The sequence below is a fragment of the Neoarius graeffei genome, chromosome 16 (assembly GCF_027579695.1).
Source record: "Neoarius graeffei isolate fNeoGra1 chromosome 16, fNeoGra1.pri, whole genome shotgun sequence".
Classification (NCBI taxonomy): Eukaryota; Metazoa; Chordata; class Actinopteri; order Siluriformes; family Ariidae; genus Neoarius; species Neoarius graeffei.
In genome coordinates, this window is record NC_083584.1 from 41,303,363 (window position 1) to 41,321,706 (window position 18,344).

An 18,344-nucleotide genomic window follows, 5' to 3' on the forward strand; every position below is an offset into this window, starting at 1 on the left:
CAGCACAGGCGGGACGTCAATGAACCCGCTGTTTATTTCAGCTGGCATATATTAAAGCCCGTGCCACGCCGCTTGTAAAGGGATCGTTTTGCATGCCCCAAAAACAGGGCTTTGAACCAGAATTTTTTTCCAATTGGTTTGTTCCGAACAGAAACGGAATTTTAACGTTTCCGGTTTTGGGTTCCACCATTAAACAGACGTTCCCGAACTGGTTAGAACAAAAAAAAATTTTGTTCCCGGAACGGTTAATTACGTTCCCTGTCAGCTATTTAACAAATGGCTATAAAATTATGTCTCTGTCTCATCCAGCTTAAGCCAAATGTAGGCTAATTCTATAACAACCTTCATTAAATAAGACAAGAAATAATTCAAAACAAATTATTTCAAATGTTGGCGATTTGGATTCTCAGTACGTCTTCCCATCTACACAAACAGAAAAAGTGCCAAAAATGAAAGATAATTCGTTTAGTGTGTTACCAAAGGCTAGTCAGGCCCGATGCATTGATAGGCTAACAGAGGTTAACGTCATTTAATGTTCGCGAGCCTCTCATTAACATGGACGAATATATTGATATCATGTTTGAAATTGACGTTTTTGAATAACGATAGACTGCAATATTTACCTCTTATTTAAAATGTGGAGACGTGATAGTAGTCCACCCTCCCGCTCTCTCCATTCAGTCAGCGAACGTCACACAGGAAGTGAACCCCAGCGGGTCATAGAAACTTGCGCAGGAGAAGAATGACTTTTTTATTTGTAGGCTATGGAAACTTTGATGAACGAAATAAAAACCGGTATTAACCGGTTACCATTATTTTTAATAAGCGTTTCTGTTCCGGAACATAAAAAATAATAAAGTTTCTGGTTTCGTTTCTGTTCCATGTGAAATAGAAAAAGTTCCCGGTTTTCGTTTTCGTTCCTTGAACCGGTTCAAAGCCCTGCCCAAAAATCAAGTTGCGCATGGGGCAACCTGACTTTCTGAACAACTCTCGCACAGAGAAAATAACTGTCGCGGCGAGACTGCGAGACCACTTAATTCGAGCACTGTATGTACATGCATGCATTTTCACTGATAAAACGTAAAAGGCTAATTAAATAATCAGATGAACTGAGACAATCACATTCTGAAGCAAATTAAATAATCTTATACCGCTAACTTAAACACACAATACAAGTTACATGGATTAATCTAAATGCAGGTAAACAATGTGTTGTTTTTTGCCGTTTCATATCCAAATGAGAGTCGCAGCTTTCCCGTCTGTGTTCTCGCTTCTTGAAGGCTGATCTTGTGGTCGATTGTTTTGAAACAATCTGACTTTCAGTTGTTCGTTCAGTTCTCCGTTCATTCGCTTCTTCCATGCAAGGGCGAGATTTTGCTGCTGAGGCAAGCATATCCAGCAGAGAAATCAGACAGCTGCTCCACTCATTCTCCATTTTCTCCATACTGAGTACTCCGCCATTACTGGTCCGCTCAGGCAATTACTAAAACCCAGGACGGGACGTCACCGGTTTTAGCAATAACCGCAGGGAGATCACTGCCTGAGCGATAGGTCACGTCCCGTCCTGTTCCGTCCTGGGTTTTACCAACAATCCTTGGCTCACACTCCGGGAGAACCAGTGCAACTGAACTTACTTCCCTTTAAAATAAATAAATAAATAAATAAATAAATAAGATCAAACTTTCCTTTTCTTGTTAGTTTTATTTAATTATTGGTACTGCAACCTCTTTCAATACAGGCTCCTCAACAGATCAGAGGTCTCGTACGAGTCTTCAGTAAAATGTGCAGAGCAGAGGAGAGACCACTTCGTAGGTGCCCAATGTGCCCATGAACTTCTCGCAAAACACGTCCAAATCTTTGCAGTTTGAACATTCTTGGGCCATAAACGCAAAGTAAATCCACCTTCTGTCATGTTGCTGCACCGGCCAGCAACACATCTACGTGGCATGGCGATAAATTAGCTCAAAATGGGGGATCGAAGTTGCAGTCAGCTCTGTGTTTTAGTATAGCGGAAATGGTGATGAGACCGAGAGACTTCCTGCTGTGACGTTACGGTCATCAAGGTCATTCACTCAGACCGCTACCTATATGAATCACTTTAATCGTAAAAATAGCTATATTAGATTTATTGTTAATGCTTAAAACTATTCCTGCGCCATTCTTGAGGGCTCAAGGCATTTAGAAACAAAAAGTGAGGCCATGGCTCTGCGTATATGCTTTAAGGACTAAAAGGATAGATAATAATATTAAACTTGTGCTAAAATTTAAAAAATATGGTTTTCTGAAAGTATTACAGTGAGTAACAAACACTAAAAACAGTTTACAGTGAAAACTAGCTGATTAGACTGTAAAAGCTACGCTCTCCAGCCAAAAGTACGTGGTTACCTGATCACCACACCCACAGAAAGTCACAATTCTTGGGTTTCAGTCACGTGACTTTTCTTAACAATTTCACTTCTGGTAAAACAGCTGGTGGTCTAGCAAACCAAAACGGCTGCCGTAGTGCAAACAACTAGTGAGTACGCTCGTAATCTAGAAGCCACTGCTGGGTTTAGATATATTCAGAAGATTGCTGTGTGCAGTGGAATCGACCCCTACAGTCTGGGAAAGAAGGATTTGTCATACGATCTTGAAAACTACCCTTCAGTCGAGTTCCCCGACATCTCGAACTGGTGTTGCAGACGTCCTTCTACACCGCAAAACGGATGAAAGCGTGGAAGAGTATGGAGGCTTACAACTTTTTTGTATGTGGCTGAGTAAATTTTATGCATACTTACCGGTATATAAAAAAAACGAAAAAAAAAAAAAACACACACACACACACACACACACACACACACACACACACACACACAGTCTACCTGTAATGTGCAATTTTTCTATACTTTTTCACGGTAGATAATGCAAATAGCCCTTTGTATTTAATCCTTCGTTTGTCTAATTTTTATTTCAGTTTTATTCGTTATCTGTTTGACATTTTCTTGCTACTGTAACACGTGAATTTCCCCGATGTGGGATGAATAAAGTGAATCTAATCTAATGGACCTCGGTATCAAGTAGCTGCTGAATGAATAATTCGCTGCTAAATGGTGTTTTTTTTAAGCTTTTCATTCGCGTCTTTACAACAAAGTGCTGCAAGTTGAAGTGTAAACAAACAGTTTGCTTGATTCTCACTTGTGTTGGCTCTTATCTCTCAGGTAAATCATTCACAAAGATAATCAGAAACCCCTTTAAAGACCTGGATCTTAGTTAAACGAGACGGAGAATTGGTCACGGCGCATTGTAACTGTACGGCTGGGTAAGAATTTTGTTGCGACCTTCATGCATGTGGACTTTGTGAGGAGTAAACAAAGAAACAGCTGGGGAAATTTAGTGCTTCGTGACTAAAAAAAAAAGTACCATGAAATAACGACGCATGGCAAGAAAAGTACTTGGAAAACACTAAGGACATGGCTGAGAGAGATATACAAACCTTTCACCAAAGAGATATACAAACCTTTCACTGCAAACTTTTTCAGTTTCACGGTTTGATCGATTCAAACAACCTAAAACAACGCAAGTGGAAGGCATTTTTCAAGCGAGCAACACACCTTCTCCATACAAAAACTGTCAACTGAGCTTTGGTAGACCACCAGGTAAAGTTTTGAATAACTAATGAGGCGGATGTGACGCCACGTGAAACCCAGCAATAGACAATGTCTTTAGATGCAGTAGCATGAACATCTCCCTTCACTGGAACTAACAGCCCTTTTCCACTGCTTGATACCACCAACTTGATTTGACCCGCCTTTTTTCAGTTTTCCATCAGGGCATAGTTGCAGGTACCTGGTAACCGGTACTTTTTTTTTGGTATCGCCTCCTTCGAGGTTCCAAGCGAGCTGAAGTGATTTCAAAAGATGGCGTGAAAACATTGTGAACTACTGACTGGTCAGAGAGAATCGGATCACTGCGTCATCATTGTGTGAGACAGGATGGAACACTATGATGGGCCAAAAAGGTTTTAATTTTGTCAGCTCGGTGCATGGGGAGTAATAATAATGAAGCTGTTCCTGTGTGTGTGTTCATTGAAGATGACGTCCTGACGGTTTCATGCACTGTCGCCATGACGACCAGCTGTAGTGTAAAACAAGCTCATGATACCAAAAGCAGGTAGAGTCGAGTCGAGTCAGTACCATGCAGTGGAAAAGAGCTATAAGAGGTCCAAACCTGTTTCAGCATGACAATTCCTTCAATGCCGTTAAGACAAGGTTGGAGCGGAAGAACTCGAGTGGCAATTGCAGGAAGGAACTGCAGTTTCTGTTAGAAGAGGGAGTTTTGATTCCAAACACAGATTCCTCTCTCTCACGCCACAAGGCTGATAAACTGATACAGCAAATATCACAATCATTGCTACAAAGGTTCTCGCATGAGACCTCACTTAATTTAATCCAATCATAGTGTAGAAATGTGAGTAGATGTAAAATATATATATATATATATATATATATATATATATATATATATATATATATATATGTGCGCGCGCGTTATTTATCAGCTGGGAGGTCCGTATCATGAAATACCATGACCGAGGTCTTGAAAGTACTGAGCGAGGCCCTCTGGGCCGAGATCAGTATTCAAGGCCGAGGTCACGGTATTTCACCATACGGACCGACCTTAAGCTGGTAAATAATTTTTTTTTCTTTCCCAAATTCAAACAGAAAACGAGAGCGCCTGAAAGGGAAAACCGAACCGAGCCGCCATTTTGAATCCTCATTCACGGCTGTAATGCAAATGGCTTCCTCCTCGGTATACAAGTGCACTTCCATGGCAAGAAAAAAAAAAAAAAACTGCATTTTGCTGCCTATGTAGTCCCCTATTGATACAAAATTGGAGTCATTCAGGATTTAGCCATGTTTTTGCTCGGTGTTAGCAAGTTAGAGGTTTTTAGCTTTCTCCTGAAATGTTTTCCTTTATTTCTTCTTCCTCAGGGTAGTAAAACTCGCTTTCGCTGTGAACACTGTCGTTATCGCCATCCATGCTGTAAAATTAATGCTATTTTCCTGAGAAATGCTGGCAAAAATTTATAAGATTTTTGATAATCTTATAAATCTCATTTAAAAAAAAAAAAAGATAAATGTTGACAAAAAAACATGCTACATTTGTTGTTGTGAACAAGCGAGTCACCAGAGGTCCATAACTGGGGTCTGTATTGTAGGATACATATATATTGTATATATTGCATATATATTGTAGGATATATATATATATATATATATATATATATATATATATATATATATATATTAAAAAAAGGATGACCGAGTACACTAATCTCAACATTGGAGGCTGCGAGTTTGCCCCACAGCTATCCGTGGCCAGGAGCCAATTGTGGGCATCTATGAGCTCATGTATGTGGAAGAGGGCGGACAGCACTTTTCTCTGACTGTGTGATGCGACTCTGTGGCACAGTATAAGCAATAATTCTGATAAAAGATGTGGTTGGGCCAGAGGAAACACGTGTTAGCCATCATCTTACCTGGTTATTAGCTGTCTGACGTGACCATATTGAGGAGACAAGGGAAACCATCTCAATCCAAATTATACCAAAAGTTTGCATACGAGTGTATAGATTGTAAAACCTTTGGATGCCTTGTGTTTAGTCTGAATCAGAGGCACATTGTTACTGCTGTTATTTCAATAAAGTTTTTCACTTTTTTTCCAAGTTCAAAGAAATAATCCTTTTTTTCCTACACTTCTTATTCTCCATTTTATGAACTTCTACAGTCTTCCTGTCTTTTTTTAAGCAAACCTAAACAGTAGTGTCTTGTGACAGTATCACAAAATGACACTTGTCTCACACACACACGCCTAATAACTTCCAGCACTTCACAGGAGCTGGAGTTGTTTTAAATGTTTTCGACTCTTCACAGTGCTTTTGACACAAGCGGGTGACTTTTTGTATTTGTCTTCGTTAATGTCTGAAGGTACAGCCCCTTCCTTTTCCCCTGCCGTGTCTCAAGCCTCCAAAGGGATCTCGAAATCCTTTCAAAGGTATTTTGCATCAGGGCAGCAAGGGATCTGTGCTCCCACTGTCAGTGTGTGCTCAGATTACAAAGTGTCAATCCCTCACTGTCCTTCTCACTGTCTCCGGCTGCTCTCGGTCTCACTAACACTCAGATGATGGTGAGGTCCACTTTTCCCCTGCAGCACAGGGAACATATGATGCTTACCAACTCTTCTTGTGCGTGTTTGTTTTATTTATATATATAAAAAAAGATAAAAGAGAAGGTGGCCTAGTCGGTCACATCCACTCAGGGCTAAATCTGATTTTCCTTTCAGAAGTGTACTCCATCAATGCTGAGGTATTTTTCAACTCTCATTGGTTTCCATCTAACTGAAAACAGGTTCAAGCCTGCAAGGACATAACTGTTGCTGAGGCAGAGGGAGGATAATGCAGCTTTGATTTGCTGTAGTCAACTTCTTTTGTCTGAAGCAGCCTCAAAAACATCCATAGCAATCATGTCAAAATCTTTTTCTTTTTTTAAATCCCACAAAAGGGGGGAAAAAAAGACCCTAGACAAAGGAGGCATCTGTAATAAAAACACAAATAAGACTTGATATTGTTGTATTCCAAACATTACTCCATTCTAGCAACATGAGGCACGCACCATACCACTGCAACACTTCACACGAGTCCTGTATGTATTCATAGTGTATTATAAAAGTACCGCACAGCCCGATGTGCTACCTCACTGATACCACAGCGATTTGCCCGTCACAATTTATTTGATTAATAAATAACACATCGTGCTTTCTAATTATTTATAGTTACATTTCATGTTGTCAAACATCCAAGTTAGTTTCTGTTATCACTTATATTATAGCAGCAATTATAAAATTGTTCCCTCAGCAGGCTACTTCCCCCCCCCGAAGATCCACGGACAATTGGAACTCTGAAAAAACCCCGACTTCCCGTCACCGGAAACCACACAGGAATGATCATTCAATTCGGAATTTAGGAGCTCAGGAACTTGTCCAACATCCATCTTGTCCGGTGTAATTCTGTTGATTTTAGCCTGGTTATCTTAAACGTGATGAGATTCAGCAGGACTATGCCAGGCCTCATTCAGCATGGGCTACAACAGCGGGGCTTCGTAGACACAGAGTGCATGTGCTTGACTGGCCTGCTGCCAGTCCAGATCTGTCTCCTATTGAGAATGTATGGTGCATCATGAAGAGGAGAATCAGACAATGGCGTCCACGGACTGTTCAGCAGCTGAAGTCTGGTCTCAAGCAAGAATGGACAAAAATTCCAGTTGCCAAACTGGAACGATTAGTATCCTCAGATCCCATACGATTAAAAAATGTTATTAAAAGGAAAGGTGATGTAATACAATGGTAATAATGCCTCCGTCCCAACTTTTTTTTTTTGAATGTGTTGTAGGCATCAAATTCTAACTTCATTTATATTTACAAAATACAATTAAGTTGGACAGTAAACCTATTGAAAATCTTTTTGTCTTTGTGCCAGTTAAATAAAAGGTTCATACGAATTAACCAATCACAGATTTTGATTGCACTTTGGAAAATATCCTAATGTTTCTGGATAAGGGGTTTGTATAACATTTTTTTTAATTACTTGTGTTCACACAAAGAGGAAAAAACAAAACAAAACTAAACTTGGCACCAATTTTGGGTGTTCGGCAACTCCTCTGGGTGTGTGTGTTCTGGTATGGTGATGAACCTTGCTCTAATAAACATAATACATTTAGATATCCTGATATATAAAGAAGCCGCCTTTGTCACATATACATTACAGCACAGGGAAATTATTTTCCTCGTATATCCCAGCTTGTTGGAAAGTTGGGGTTCGAGCACAGAGTCAGCCATGATATGATGCCCATGGAGCAGAGAGAGTTAAGGGTCTTGCTCAAGGGCTCAACAGTGGCAGCTTGCTGGTGCTGAGGCTAGAACCCCTGACCTTCAGGTCAGCAAGCCAGCGCCTTCACCATTGAGCCACCACTGCCCCATCCATATATTTCTTAAATAATTACTTGTAAAGATGCTGGCATGTCTTAGTTTACGCTACAGGTTGTTAAATTCTCCCAGTTTTATTCTCTCCTTCACTCACCCTCATCAAAATCAGCGTCGTCCTCGGTGTGCTGGGGGAAGGGGAAGCAGTTCGTGATCTCCAGCCTGTCATCCACCACCAGGCCCAGCAGCACTCCCTGCACCACCTCACTGCCCTGGCCCTCCTCCTGGTAGTGTTTAATAATCTTCAGCACGACCTGCAGAGACAAACAGCACGACTTTAAACATGAAACACGCAAGCCAAACTGCACACGTGCTCCAAGGCCTGGGAATTACCTTCCTGTCATGCTGCATTACGGTATGATTAAACCATACTGAGCCATTTCCAACCTGTTTGTTTACATCCAGTGTACTCCTCATGCATGTCATGAAAGCAGTGTCTTATAGGGCTGGGAATCGATCCAGATTTCCTGGATCGAGTCGATTCCGATTCGATATTGATTTACTTAGAGATTGCTGGATTGTCACTTTAAAGTAAAAACTGTCCCTATTGACAAGAACAGCCCCATATGTGTTTGTGCATGTAATTTAACACCAAATGCCTTCTCCAGTGCAGTTTGATTTGCCGCAGGTTTAGCGGAGACTGTGTCGGCGTGGTGCCTGGATAAGTGGTTGCGGAGATTGGTTGTATTGCCACTATATTTTACCTCTATGTGGCACAGTTTGCACACTGCTTTTGTTCTGTCGACTTCGTCTCTGTCCTCATAACGTTTGAATCCAAAGTAATGCCGTACATCAGCTTTCAGGCCAGGTGGTGATTTTAGCTGTGCAGCTTCAGCCATCTCGCGTTCTTAAGTTTCGGTTTCGTTTGCCGGCATCCGCTTTTTATAGCGGTCCTTGCGCAGTCGAGAAAATAGTGCCTATGGACCCTTTTCACGTGACGTCACGACAAACGCGGCCGCCATTTTGGACATGTACTACCAGTAGTCTACCACAGCCAACAACGAGGAACGACGGCAAAGCATCGAAAGGAATATAGCCATCAAAGAAAGCTTTTACTTTCAGCAAGACTTCCATCATGCCATTATATTGTTGTGCACCTGGATGTAGTAACCACCAACACACAAGGCAAGATTTATCATTTTATCGGATCCTGACAGATGCTGACCGACGGAGAAGATGGATGGTCTCTAAAATATTGGCAAAATGATGTTTATTGACATAGCAATCGTGTGTAACGGGAAGCATTTGCATATCCGAAATGTTGTGTTTACATCAAAGATAAAATAAACCGATATGACAACGACTGCTGCTGCCAGGTTGGGGACACAAACTAGTAGAAAGGAAGTGTGCCAACAGACTTCCTTTGTGGTCGATTCTGCTTTAAGGTAAAGGCCAATTTATGCTGACAACCCAGTCCTCGCAGACGGCGTCGTAGACAGCGTCTGCATAGCCCCCCTTTCGCAGACGCTCTGCGCGCACCTCCCAAAAATTGTGACCACCGCAGAAGCCTCGCAGACAGCGTTGCAGACAAGAGGGCTCTGATTGGTCCACTCTACATCCGCTGTACACGCACTTCCGCTTCCCTACTTTCCCGGGTTGGTTTGTTTTCACGACCGCCTTTTTTTTTTTTAAAGATATTTTTTGGGCTTTTTGCACCTTTATTGGATAGGACAGTGTAGAGACAGGAAATGAGCGGGAGAGAGAGAGACGGGAAGGGATCGGGAAATGACCTCGGGCCGGAATCGAACCCGGGTCGCCCGCATTCATGGTATGGCGCCTTAACCACCTGAGCCACGACGCCCCCAACAACCGCCATTTTTAAAAACACGAGCGAAGATGGAGCAGCACGAAGAGCGGTTGATTGAGGAAGTACATACATCTATACGACTCCAGTTCTAGTCATTATTAAAAAAAAAAGTTCTAGTCATTATAAGTAACCGGAGGATAAACACTCCACTAACCACACCCACCAACTACTCCTAGCGATTTCGCGACTTCGCGCCCCCTTGCGTTGTGGCGGTGAATAACATCGCGCACGCCTATTACTCCCCACTCAACGATAAATTACAACTGTCTGCGGAAAGCTATCTGCGAAAGCCTTGTCGCAAGAGCATGCAGAGGCCTTAAGATGCATTTAATTATTCGTCTGCTGTGGGTTTGGAATCGGTAGCCTGACCGATTCGTTCATGTTTGTGGTGCCATTTGTCTGTTGACGCGTGTTGAAATGGAAGATTGGTTGGTGACATGATTTCCAGTGATGCTTTGGTGCTGCTGTGGATCAGATGTGTTGAGTAGCCTGACTGTTTTTTTTTTTTCTTGCGTGTGGTATCATTGTTGACGCGAGGTTGTTTTTTGAACATGCCAATGCGGACACGATTTCCCCTGATGAGTTATGACTTCAGACGCGATGCGCGTGTGGAGTCCGCGTGATATGTGCGTAAAATAGGCTTCTCGTGTGTTTGGAGATCCGCGCTCTGAGACAAGCGCAAGCACCCCCCCCCCAAGGGAAAAAAAGGGACCCCCCAAAAATATCGGCATAGTTCGAACACTGGGTTGGAGAAAGTAATGGCAAATAGTGAGTGCACAAACCATAGAAGGTAAACTGTACACAGCGCCAGGGCAGTGTGATGGTATGTCTACTTTTAGATTGTGTTAGCTTATCAATGAACACACTCGTCACTCGACAAGTTTCATGTCTTTACGACGGATACTTAAATGTGTGTTAGGTATTATTGTTGCAGTCTAAGCAGTCATTGTAGCAGCTAGATGAGCGAGAACCGAAAGGGTCTGTGCCATAAACCGTTATTTCTTCATGTCCAAAATGGCGGTCGCGTTTACGAAGGTCACATGAGTGAAAAGGGTCTATAGCCGCCTGGAAGAGATCGATCCACACAATTTTTGAATCGACCTCGTATTTTTTGAACGTGAATCGATATCGGACCGTGAATCGATCTTTTGAACCCAGCCCTAGTGTCTTATGGTTTGGTATGGTTTAACAATGTTGCATCAATAAATCACGATAATCTACCAAATAATTTTGGGGGGAGGGGAATCCAGTCATCAGTAACTGTGTAGGTTAAACCAGCGGTCCCCAACCTTTTTTGCGGCACGGACCGGTTTGATGTCAGACAATATTTTCACGGACCAGCCTTTAAGGTGTGGTGGATAAACTGTGGTATTTTCTAAATATAGTAATAAACGTGAATCCACTGTGTACTCGTATGCAACTTTATTAGCAGCATCCTCGTAACATCGCGTCAGCAACATAACATGAGTAATGTCCTCTCTCCAACATTCTTGGTCGCTGAGATAAGCGTCTTGACATGCGTCAAGAGCAGAGCATGTGAGCGGAGCGGACGAATTTTGAAAAGAGCGCGGAGCGGGATTTTTTTTTTTTTAAGGATGGGAAGGATGGAGCGAGGTAATGGCCCGCTCCAGTTTCGCCCCGTTACCGCTCACATCATGAGTCTGAAGCATGCCCAACGTGGCGCAGAATGAACGACAGCAGTGTTTGTTTGCCATCTGCGCTCCGCCTGCTCATGATGCGTTTAGAGGCGGCTCGGAAAAACGCGTTTCCACGTGTTAAAAATTAATTAAGTGGTTGTAATGGCTGTAAAAAGTGCGGGGGACAGGGGGCAGAGATACGGGAAGTGCTCCGCGTCCGCTACGCGCATGTGTGCACATATTTTTTGAGCGAGTGTGGAGTGGAGCGGGATGCAATCTTGGTGGAGCGCTGAGCGGTAACGGGTGAAGCGGCATGGTGCGACATTGAGCGGGGAGCGAGCGGAGCGACCACCTCCGTGAGCGAGGACCGAAATTCTCGCCGCTCCACTCCGCTCACATGCTCTGGTCAAGCGTGAGTTATAGACGGATGTAACGGAGAGAATCCGGTCATTTTTCAAAATCAAACATCGTTCAGACTCAGATAATGAATGAAACAGAAATAGTGCAGGTTATTTATTCTTTCTGTGTGGCCCGGTACCAAATGACCCACGGACCGGTACCGGTCCGCGGCCCGGGGGCCGCTGGGTTAAACCATTTTTTGATGAACTCCAAAACTTCCAAGTCACGCAATATTCACGCGGACAAATGAAGGACCAACAAAGACAAAGCCACGTCGATGAACGGACAAAAAGAGTCATTTGAAAGAAAGCAAGTTAGCTATCTAACATGCTTTGCTTGCCTCCTACAGTTTTAGGGCTTCAGTCAATCAGCCATCACACAACTGGCAGGAGAATTAATATCATGCTCAATTAGAGCAAGCAAGAAAGCTGAGGCACTGATGGTGCATTACTCAGACCTCCCTTCTGCATCATCAGAACCATGCATGCAATTAACAACACAACCCTTAAACTCTGTCTGGGCGGCACGGTGGTGTAGTGGTTAGCACTGTTGCCTCAAAGCAAGCAGGTTCTGGGTTCGGGCCCCGTGGCCGATGAGGGCCTTTCTGTGTGGAGTTTGCATGTTCTCCCCATGTCTGCTTCCTCTGGGTGCTCCGGTTTCCCCCACAGTCCAAAGACATGCGGTTAGATTAACATGGGGCGGCCTTGGGCTGAAGCACCCTTGAGCGAGGCACCTAACCCCCAACTGCTCCCCGGGTGCTGTAGCATAGCTGCCCACTGCTCTGGGTATGTGTGTGTGCTCATTGCTCACTTGTGCATGCATGTGTTCACTGCTTCAGATGGGTTAAAAGCAAAGGACAAACTTCACTGTGCTTCAAGGGGAACTAAAGGCAAATTTTTTATCATCAAAATTCTATTTCCCTCATTTTATAAAACGTAGGAATCCATTTCTGACAGCTGTCACTGCTATAGCAAGTTATGAGTGTTTGAAATATGCCATGTAATATAATCAGTCCATATGTCAAAGCAATGGCTGTAAACGAGATTCGCCAAGACCTATACGAGACATCGTAGGACGGAAGTAAAACCTAAAGTGGAAATCAAAGTGACCAACATCTGCCAACGCTGTCAAAAAAAAAAAAAAAAACGCGCGTGCCTTCCTTCGAATGCTGACGTAATCAAGCCAGAAGTTTTCCCTGTGTCTGAAATCGCTCCCTGCTCACTATATACCGCACTATATAGTGGGGACGCCATTTTGTAGTGCTGCCCGAAACCTTAGTGAAGATTACGTGGGAAATGCGCTCAGTATAAATATGTATTTATTATTTTGAAAACCCACCAGCCGCCTGATCGGACACGTTTTAATTGTGCGATAGCAATGACGTAAATACCAGCACGACGGACTCGTCCTTATCCTGTCATCTTTCCAACTCTTCTCTACTCCACGTTGGTTCGAAGTTGTATGGAATAATCTCCATCACCGATGAAGCTGGAAAATCTCGAAATGAATCCAAATTGGAATGATATGGCCGCTGTTTTCAAAATGGTGGCGCCGACACTTCACGTTTGAAGTCTCGCGCAAGTCTCGTGAAGATCGCGCGGATAAGCGACGCCTGCCGTGGATCATACGAACTGCATTCAACACGTCTAAAAACCGAAAAGGCTGATAAGTGTAAGATAATATGCCAATACAAGTCACGATATAAGGTTAATAAAACCGAAAACATTAACGCTAATTAAGAAATAAAGCAAGTTTAAAAATTACTTCCGTTCCCCTTTAAGTGTGCATGTGACAAAAAAAAAAGGCTTCTTCTTCTTCCATACTTTCTCAGGCTACGCAAGTATCATAAGCATTGTAATTATTTTGAGAGAGACACAGCAGTTAATAGGAATAAAGACAGAATTTGTCCTCACAACCTTGTTTCTTCACCTATCCTAACAAGTTCTAGAGCTTGGGTCAGAGTGCAGAGTCCGCCATCGGACAGTGTCGGATTATGAGCAGTAAGTAGCCCCAATGCACTAAAGCTTGACTAACTTGCTTCTAACTGATCATTTTAAGCAAGTCACTGTGGTGAGACATCACTTTCCCCAAGACCTGACATTTCTATAAAACACTGGGGTTTCACTGGGATTTAACCGCTCTGATATGGAGTATCTGTACCAGGGCCAACATGGACCCGAAATTCTGGCTTGATATCGATTTTGATATCCTCTGATCCAATCCAACAGAGTCTCTGATGTTCCGCATAACTAAGCAACAGCTTACGGACAGGGATGCAACGACACCATCTTTTTCAGACCGAGTACTCCAACAAGGAGAAAAAAAAAAATGGCTAATGACCCTCGGGCAGTGAAAAACTCTTACACAGTTTATTGTGCTTGACAATCAACCATTGCTGGTCATTAATGGAGGATTTTGTCCAAATTGGAGATTTAAAAAAAAAAAGCCTCAAGGAAGCTGTAGCTTATACCGGCCAAGATGCTCATAAAATCGTAAATGACACGTGGCACCACGACCTTGACAACTTTTATGCACATCCACCTGGGGATTGAGAGTTTGACCGAAATCCGATCAATCCTGGAGGAGGAGTAGCGATTTTTGAAAATTGTGGACGGACGATGACGTGTGATCACATAAGCTCATTCCAGCTGCAGGCCAGGCGGGATAAGCTTACAATCACACGTCGTCTGCCGTCGTCCGTCCACAACTTACAAAAATCGCTAATCGTCCTCCAGGATTGATCGGATTTCGATCAAACTCACAATCCCCAAGTGGATGTGCATAAAAGTTGTCAAGATCGTGGCGCCACCTGTCATTTATGATTTTATGAGCATCTAGGCTGGTATGAGCTACAGCCTCTTTGAGGCTATTTTTTTTTTATTTCCAATTTGGACGAAATCCTACATCAACAACCAGCAATGGTTGATCGTCAAGCGCAATAAACAGTTATTTGCAGTTATTTTCACTGCCCGAGGATCATCATTAGCCATTCTTTCTTCTCCTTGCTAGAGTTTGCTGCACTGTTGGTTATTGCAAAGGGTTGGCTCGTGTAGGTGCAGATTTCATCATACTCGCTTTTATGTCTGCTTTTTGAGATATGTTTGATTAGACTGCTCATGTTCGAAGACTTTCTTTTCATACCGCCTCTTGATATTTCTGCAGAGAAACACTTATACTCCGCTATGCTTTGGTTTTGGGATCCTCATCGATTTTGTAGTGCTTCCACACCGCCAACATTATGTGGTTGCATTCTTCTTCTTCTTGTCTTTTCCTTGGAGCTTAAATCTTTAACTGTCTCCTTTCATCATTATTTCTTGTAAGTCTCTTTTGCTCACATGACCCATAATTAAGCACAAGTTAATGCAGTATCAGTAACAGATACCTGGCCTATTTTCACAAGAACGAGTACAGGCTATACTGATACCTAGAGATGAAAGTGGAGCAAAGAAAAAAATCCTGAACTTTTGAAAGTCCAACTAAGATATGGGGGGGGGGGGGGGGGGGCGCCTCCGTCCCCCGAAAATATTTTAATAACATAACACGCAAAACCCTGCATTCTAGGGCATTTTAGTACTTATTTTCACTAAAACAAGTTATAACTTTTAAGCCTTTTTCTTTCATGTACATTAATGATTAACGTCAAAAATATCAAATTTAATTCCCCGAGTTAATGAGTCATTTTCAGGAGTGCGTTTAGAAAACGCGGTGATTTTCCTGCTACACAGTTCATTACTTTGGAAAAAAAATAAAAAAAATCAGACAGTTGAAGGTAAACTCAGCAAAATCCCAACACAGTACTGTTAAAAAGTAAAGGTCTGTTAGAGTTTCTAAAGTTTTCAGGTTTCAATGTTGGGGACGCTGAGCCTCATTTATCAATCTTTTAGTAGAGTTGTGCGTTTGCAGAAGCTAAAGTGAACTAAACAGTTCCGATTCATGCGAGTTGAAGCCAATTGTTTACATTCGTTCGTATTGTCTGTAAATTTAAATACACCACTGAATACCAAATTTCTCTCATAAATCAGGGACGTAGCTAGGATTTTTTTTTTTTTTTTGGGGGGGGGGGTGTCACACACTGACTGGCAGCCTGAGTACATTATGTAACAAAAAATAAATTACCATTGCTAGCTTTAGGTAGCTTAGAAACCGGCTCTTCCATTACTGCTGTTTCTTCCACGTTTTCTTGATGTTGTGTTCTAGAAGCGGCACTAAAACTTAGCTTCGAAACCACAAAATGCAACTTTGATGGAAAAAATATATAATAAATTGCTTACCTCTCTTCACGTCAAAAGAAGGAGGAAAGTTTTGCTTGTTTTGACATGGTGAATTATTAACACGAGGAAATACTTGTAATTCGCAACTAAAAAGACTGCAGCTACACTGGCAGCTTGAACATGCTTTCTAGTGCGATTGTGTTGCGCTTGCGCAGAACAGTGTCAGTCCTGCGCACCTTAGCTCGTGCACCTGAAGGCGCGCCTAACGAGCTCCGGCACGCAAAGAACACCTGTCTTTAATCAATGAACTGTGTTTGGGCTATTTAAGGACCACGCCCATGCAAGGACGATGCGAAGTATTACACCGCGTCCAGGAACGCGAAAAATCCAAAAAATAAAATTTCTCCATTCTGAAAACCGGAGATTTTCAAGAGTTGTCAAATATCCAGATTTCCGGGTAAATCCGAAAGACTTTCATCTATAGATGCCAGCATCAGTGCATCCCTACTTGTGGAAAGTTCTCATTTATGAAAAAGAGTAAGTACTGGATCATGTATAATAGAATTTGATCAAAAGTTGAAAAGTGGGAACGTCATGTACTCACTGCTCTAAAACTCATCATTTTGCATCAACTGAATCCGTTATTTCCAAGCAAGGACAAAATGTATTGGGGGGGAGTGGCAAAAATCCCAAACTGGCCCCCCGATATAAAAACCTACATTTTCAGCTACTGTACAGACTCGGCATGTGTACAGTACAGGTATTTGAACATCAACCGTTTGAGGTGCCAGTATTCAAAAACTGAACACACTATTGTGGTTTTGCCTTACATCTACAGTCAGTGAAAAACTACATCTGGCAAGATTTTGATGCTGAGAGATCATGGTGTTCAAGTTGGTAATACATTTCCAACAACTCATTTAAAAGTCAAAAACTGCAACGTATACCAAGATGCAAGTACCTTAGGTTTGCAAATGAAACCCCCCTTTTTTTTTTTGGCAGAAGCATTTTCCGTGCTATATATTTTAAATGGCCACTGCTGTCACATTCAACTATATTTCCTTCACTGGTTCAGTAAATATTAGGCATGGAACAATATATTGTGCAATAAGACACAAATATATGATGATTTCAACCTCTGAAAGAAAAAAAAATTAATCTCGATTAAAGCTAGACGACCTTTTGATTTCATAAAATTGGTGAAATTTAGTTCCCTCTGAAATTTGCTCATTGTGATAAATGTTTATTTCTGTAATCTCTCAAAAAAAAAAAAAAAAAAAGGCCATTCTGTGGCTGGGAAGTTATTTAATTTGAGGGGATTCCTGAGCAAATAACGTGCATGAAATCGGTCGCTTCACACAGTCTTGCAGACAGAGGAAGTCCGTGTGCGCACGCGCAGGTTCACCTTCTTCTGGGTTTTACGGCAGTTGGCATCCACAGTGTTGCATTACTGCCATCTACAGGTTTACCTTTGACCGTGCACTGACAGTTCCATCATTCTGTCGCTAAACGAACAGCTGATCACACCGAGGTGCTCGCTGACCACCGATATTTACTAATTAGTTTGGTCCTGCGTTTCCTTCCTTTCGCAACATTACGTCTTTTCTTCTCGCTTTCCGTTACTGTAGTCGGTCTTTCACGTTTCATTCACATCCTCTGTTGTTCTCTCTTGTTTCAAATTTGTATCCCACAGTGCCTTGCGTGAACAGGGAAAGCCCACTACGTGATGCATGACATACTATCTTGAATTGGGTCATGGTGAAGTAGGAAAATAGAGTGGAGAATTTAGAGCCACATGGCCCTTAAATCATTAATTGTTCTACTTAAATAAATTAATTAATTAAATTAAATTGGAAGTCTGTTATTTGAATTCAGTAGCTTTCAATCCACTAAACAAAAATAACTGGGTGTCAGGGGAAATTCTTTTTATGACCTGCACTTGTAAAATCTGAAAGGCAGTACAGCTTTAATATCAGACTGTGTAACCTCTTTGTTTTTCCTAGCTGTAACGGTGTTGTTTAGACTAGGGATGTTAACCGATGACCGTTTGAAAGGTGGTTGACCGAATCAACGTCAACCGGTTAATTTTTTTTTGGTTGTCGGTGAAAAAAAAAAAAAAAAAATCAATCGTTTTGAAGCTGCCGATTTTGGAGCGGAGAACCTGGAATTCTGTGTTTGTAAACGCTTGGGGCATGCCATGCGGTGTAAGGACGACAGCTGACAAATCAGAAACACCCATTCAGTCATGTCCTGCCCTCTCGTCCCAGTTAAAGA

At 42.2% G+C, this 18,344-nt stretch overlaps 1 protein-coding gene across 1 annotated transcript in view; it reads right to left on the reverse strand.

Annotated features, from left to right (window-relative positions):
• Window positions 1-18,344, reverse strand: part of eif3hb (eukaryotic translation initiation factor 3, subunit H, b) — a 188,930-nt gene that overhangs the window by 109,779 nt on the left and 60,807 nt on the right. Inside the window, exon 2 of the mRNA XM_060942964.1 lies at window positions 8,114-8,270. Within this exon, the coding sequence (XP_060798947.1) occupies window positions 8,114-8,270 (157 nt within the window). The remainder of the gene's footprint in view (window positions 1-8,113; window positions 8,271-18,344) is intronic.